The sequence below is a fragment of the Pristis pectinata genome, chromosome 1 (genome assembly GCF_009764475.1).
Source record: "Pristis pectinata isolate sPriPec2 chromosome 1, sPriPec2.1.pri, whole genome shotgun sequence".
Lineage (NCBI taxonomy): Eukaryota > Metazoa > Chordata > Chondrichthyes > Rhinopristiformes > Pristidae > Pristis > Pristis pectinata.
The window spans coordinates 102,058,363-102,063,271 of NC_067405.1; the positions used below are offsets into that span (position 1 = coordinate 102,058,363).

Below are 4,909 nucleotides of genomic sequence, written 5' to 3' on the forward strand. Positions count from 1 at the left end.
CCATGGAATTCTAAAGATCCAAATACATAAGTCTTCTGAACTTCTATTGGGAAATAATAGAAGGCAGATTTCTCTGGATTTGGTGATAGCGTTAAACGCACAAATAATGGAAATGTAACCTTTCGTGAGCTTGTGGTCACTATTGTATTTGTGGAATTTACAATCTCAGCTGCATTCGAAGCAATTGAAGTTCTAAAGCACCATTCACCGCATGTTTCATATTTGCTCTGCGTGATTTTGCTTTCTTTTTATTTTGTTATCTGGCATCAATGGCGGAATGACAAGCCAAGTGGCGACAGCCCCAACAAGCCGTTATGGAAGTAGTTGAAATATAATTGTAACTCAACTATATCTTAACTGCACCAGGCAGTTGTTTTTGTTTGAAGGTGGCTTTGCAACTAAACCAGTTGAACAGTTAACCAGCAATAAAATAAATAATATCCACAGGAGAAGCTAAATTATTATCATTGGGTGGCAGCACTGTGATTTTGAGGCGGTACGTGGATCCAGTGTGTTCGGCTGTACCGTACACTGCAGGTTGTTTCACCATCATATCTCGCTGTCCTTTCAGATTCCAAATCACCATGTGCGACGACGAGGAAACAACCGCCCTGGTGTGCGACAATGGTTCTGGTCTGGTCAAGGCCGGATTCGCCGGAGATGATGCGCCCCGAGCTGTCTTTCCCTCCATCGTCGGCCGCCCACGCCATCAGGTATCCGGTTACACCGTGGGTTCACCCCACACCGCGTGACAAGCTGCACCTTCCCTGTAAAAGTATAAAACTCACCGGGATTGGTTATATTATTTTAATTGTTGTGTGTTTTTTTCACATTTGATAAGCTGTCCCCGAATTGACACACACGGATATGCAAAGTTGCATTCCAAGCAATAGCCCCACCGAAGAATCATTCTTCAAACTCTTGATGAAGTGCTTATTTTTGGATGCTAGCATTGATGTATTGATCATCATCTTTAATATAGAATGAACAATATGAAAGTCGTGGTAATGTTCAAGCTGTTGACGTTTCTTTTTATTTTTCATAGGGTGTCATGGTAGGTATGGGTCAGAAGGATTCCTATGTGGGTGATGAGGCTCAGAGCAAGAGAGGTATCTTGACTCTAAAGTATCCCATTGAACACGGCATCATCACTAACTGGGACGACATGGAGAAAATCTGGCATCACACCTTCTACAATGAGCTCCGTGTGGCACCCGAAGAACACCCTACCCTTCTCACTGAGGCTCCTCTGAACCCTAAGGCTAACCGTGAGAAAATGACCCAAATCATGTTTGAGACCTTTAACGTCCCAGCCATGTATGTCGCTATCCAGGCAGTCCTATCCCTGTACGCATCTGGTCGTACCACAGGTAAGCCAAAAAAAAAACAAAGCCTGGGTGATACTGTTTTCTGACACAGCAGACACTTCAAACAATCACAGATGTCACAGCGTGTTTAAAATTTACTCCAAAATATTAATTTTATGCATTTTATTAGACAACACGAATAAGCCTTATCAACAATGCACTCAGACTAAATATACCACTTCTGACTTCTTTGGACTTGCAATGGACTCTGCAGCATATAAAATCGACCTACACTCAATCTCAGAAATGTTAAGTCTATGTTGAGGAAGTAGTCATCATTGTTCCTTTGAGAATTGTGACTAGAGAGCACCTGTTGTTGAAATCCCTTATTAAATATGCATTCTCTTCTCCAGGTATTGTTCTGGACTCTGGTGATGGTGTCACTCACAATGTCCCAATCTATGAGGGTTACGCCCTGCCTCATGCCATTATGCGTTTGGATCTGGCTGGTAGGGACCTGACTGACTATCTCATGAAGATCCTCACTGAACGTGGTTACTCCTTCGTGACAACCGGTACGTAGCAACCACACTGCTGAGTACATCCCATGATTTGCATTCACCAAGGGCTGTCTCGGTGACTTCCTTGTCTGTTCCCCACAGCTGAGCGTGAGATTGTCCGTGATATCAAGGAGAAGCTGTGCTACGTTGCCCTGGACTTTGAGAATGAAATGGCCACTGCAGCTTCTTCATCTTCCCTGGAAAAGAGCTATGAGTTGCCCGACGGTCAGGTCATTACCATTGGTAACGAGCGTTTCCGTTGTCCCGAGACTCTCTTCCAACCATCCTTCATTGGTAATTATTCAGTTTTACTCATATCAAATAAATCATTTCTGACTTTTTTGTTACATGGTTGGACGTTTTTGAAATGTAGCATAGATTTATAACCATTGATCCAGAAATACTTCCTGCTGTCACACCTAACTTTGAGTGCAAGGCTCCTGATGTCCTCAAGGCCTTGCTGTTGCAACCTCTCCCCAGAGTGGAGCAGTCTGTGGGCGCCGTCTAGGCCTGAGGCGGTCGATCCTGAGACCCCGTACTCGGACCACCCTGATGGCCTTCTGACAGAATGTGTCATCGCAGGCCTCTCCAACTGTTTCTAAATGTGTGTGGTTTAGAACCATTTAAAATACATAGAGTTACATATATATAAAAAATTTTTTAAAGTAATTAGAAATAAAAATGAATGTAATTTAAAATACATTAATTGGGACAGCGTAGTGGTGCAGCAAGTAGAGCCATTGGCTCAGTACTTCAGTAATCCACTTTCAATCCCAACCTCTGGTGCTGTCTGTGTGCACGTTCTCCCTTGACTGCGTGCATTTCCTCCAGTTGCTCGGGATTCCTCCCACATCGCAAAAACCTGTGTATTGGCAGGTTAATTGGCCACTGTAAATTGCCCTTTGCATGTAGGTGAGTGGTAAAATCTGGGGGGAGCTGATGGGACTGGGGGAGAATAAAATGCGATTAGTGTAAATGGGTGCTTGATAGTCAGTGCAGAGTTGGTGGGTCAAAGAGCCTTTTTCCTTGATCTTATAGTTCATGATTGCATGATAAACTACTGCAAATTAATTTAAAATGTAAATATGAATTGAAGACAAAAACAAATCAATTATCCTTCACTTTTTCCATGAAGGATTGGCCACACCCATTCAGATGAATGGGCTGCACTAGCTATGCCTGGCATTAAGTTAAAGTGCCAGATCCAGCCCTTTCACTCAGGTTGATCAGGAGATGACCCTGGTTTCCATGCTGAGTCAGATTACTTCTGCATGGCAATGTGTAGCCATGGAATTTATGAACGTGCTGAACTGTGAGAAAGACCTAACAGTGGTTCCTTTATGAACTGCTGACTAAAGATAGAATCAATCCAGCCAATGAATCATTTCAGTCAAACCTCTCAAATAAATCAGAGCCTCAAGATTATATGTAAAGTTGCAATAATAACCTGCCGGTGCAGCCTGCCAAAAGGCTTGTATTGGAGGGGAGACACCAGTTGTTCTGATGATATCCCATAGATGGAGTAGCCATCAGTGTTTAGATATCTAATTCCAGCTTCACTTGTTCTAAATCTGAATAGGTTTGCAGTATTGTTTGTGCACAAATGGCATCTTTTTCCTGCTTACCCCCTTGTGGCTTTTCATTCATAGTTTTTCTAAGACTTGGTCTATTTGCACAACAGGTATGGAGTCTGCAGGTATCCATGAAACTACATATAACAGCATCATGAAGTGTGACATTGACATCCGCAAGGATCTGTATGCCAACAATGTGCTGTCTGGTGGTACCACCATGTACCCAGGTATTGCTGACCGCATGCAGAAGGAAATCACTGCCCTGGCTCCCAGCACCATGAAGATCAAGGTAACTAATACAAAACGACAACAGCAAACAGTAAATGTAAACTTAAATCTAGGTACAATTCAAATAAGAAAAACCTACACATTATGAATAATGTAAGAGATAATCTGTTCTTGCAACACATAATAACTTGAAAGCATTTACTCACCATTATTTGATAACATTTCATTATTGTAAAAATACTCTTATTGTGCACTTTAAGATCTTGAAAGCATTCCTGCTGTGAGGATGAATTTTATTTTAATGCACATCTAATAATCTTATTTTTAATACTTCAGATCATTGCCCCACCTGAGCGTAAATATTCCGTCTGGATCGGTGGGTCTATTCTGGCATCTCTGTCCACCTTCCAGCAGATGTGGATCAGCAAGCAGGAGTACGACGAAGCTGGCCCCTCCATTGTCCATCGCAAATGCTTCTAAACATCATGATTTTAACTTAGTTTCATCTCAGGTTGACAAGGTTGTGCCTCTGGTTACTTTGAATCAACAGGCCATTGGGAAACACAAAATAGTTTTAAAACTATTTTCATTGTACAGTTTGTTTACACATGTGCAATTTATTTGTGACAATAATATTTATTGATCTATGAATAAAACAAGACCGGGACTTGCAATTTATGATTAATGTCTTAATTGGGGTTTGAATGATGGGGACTGCATGCATGAGAAATAGTTCACCCTCAACGCCCTTTGCCACAACTACTCTCAAACACTTGAAATTTTAAGTTTGCAGTTAAGAATTCTGCTCACACATATATCCAGCTATACACAAAACCTTCTCCAATGCAAATTTCTTCCAGTTCACACAAGTGTTACTAACTTAATGCCACTAAGCAATATAATAATGCTGCAATAAAATACTGACAAAGCAAAATGATATATTGTGAACTGATAAAGAAAATGTGGAAAATTTCACATTTCCCAGCTCTGGCAAGGGAAACAATTAGTGTTTGATTAAGCTGAAACATTTACCCAGCTTCTCTCTCTCCATAGATGCTGCCTGACCCACTGAATATTTCCAGCATTTTCTGTATTTATTTCTGAACTATAATGTAAAACTGGGCATCGATATGTTGTGCTTAAAACCACAATAATGTGATCATTTGAAGACATTAGAGAGCAAAAGAACTCTTTAAAAATGGACAGAATACAAAATGCTGTTCTCTTAGAAATTAGCAGA

General features: G+C 41.1%; 1 protein-coding gene across 4 annotated transcripts; it reads left to right on the forward strand.

Annotated features, from left to right (window-relative positions):
• The first annotated feature begins 581 nt into the window (after positions 1–581).
• LOC127577038 (actin, alpha cardiac muscle 1) lies at positions 582–4,264 on the forward strand. Of its 4 annotated transcripts, XM_052027922.1 has the most exons (7): positions 585–713; positions 1,046–1,172; positions 1,284–1,370; positions 1,721–1,882; positions 1,970–2,161; positions 3,549–3,730; positions 4,006–4,264. In XM_052027922.1, exons 1-7 carry the CDS (start codon positions 585–587, stop codon positions 4,147–4,149), a joined length of 1,023 nt encoding a protein of 340 aa, XP_051883882.1. In that variant the 3' UTR covers positions 4,150–4,264. The 4 variants fall into 4 exon arrangements, with proteins under 4 accessions (XP_051883893.1, XP_051883882.1, XP_051883891.1 ...); XM_052027933.1 differs by having other exon boundaries at positions 582–713; positions 1,046–1,370; XM_052027931.1 differs by having other exon boundaries at positions 1,172–1,370.
• The last annotated feature ends 645 nt before the right edge of the window (positions 4,265–4,909 follow it).

Coding starts and splice junctions, on each gene's coding strand:
- LOC127577038 (XM_052027933.1), top strand. CDS start 585: ATGTGCGACGACGAGGAAACAACCGCCCTGGTGTGCGACAATGGTTCT. Junction 1,883..1,969: donor TTACTCCTTCGTGACAACCG/GTACGTAGCAAC, acceptor TGTTCCCCACAG/CTGAGCGTGAGATTGTCCGT. Junction 2,162..3,548: donor CTTCCAACCATCCTTCATTG/GTAATTATTCAG, acceptor TTTGCACAACAG/GTATGGAGTCTGCAGGTATC.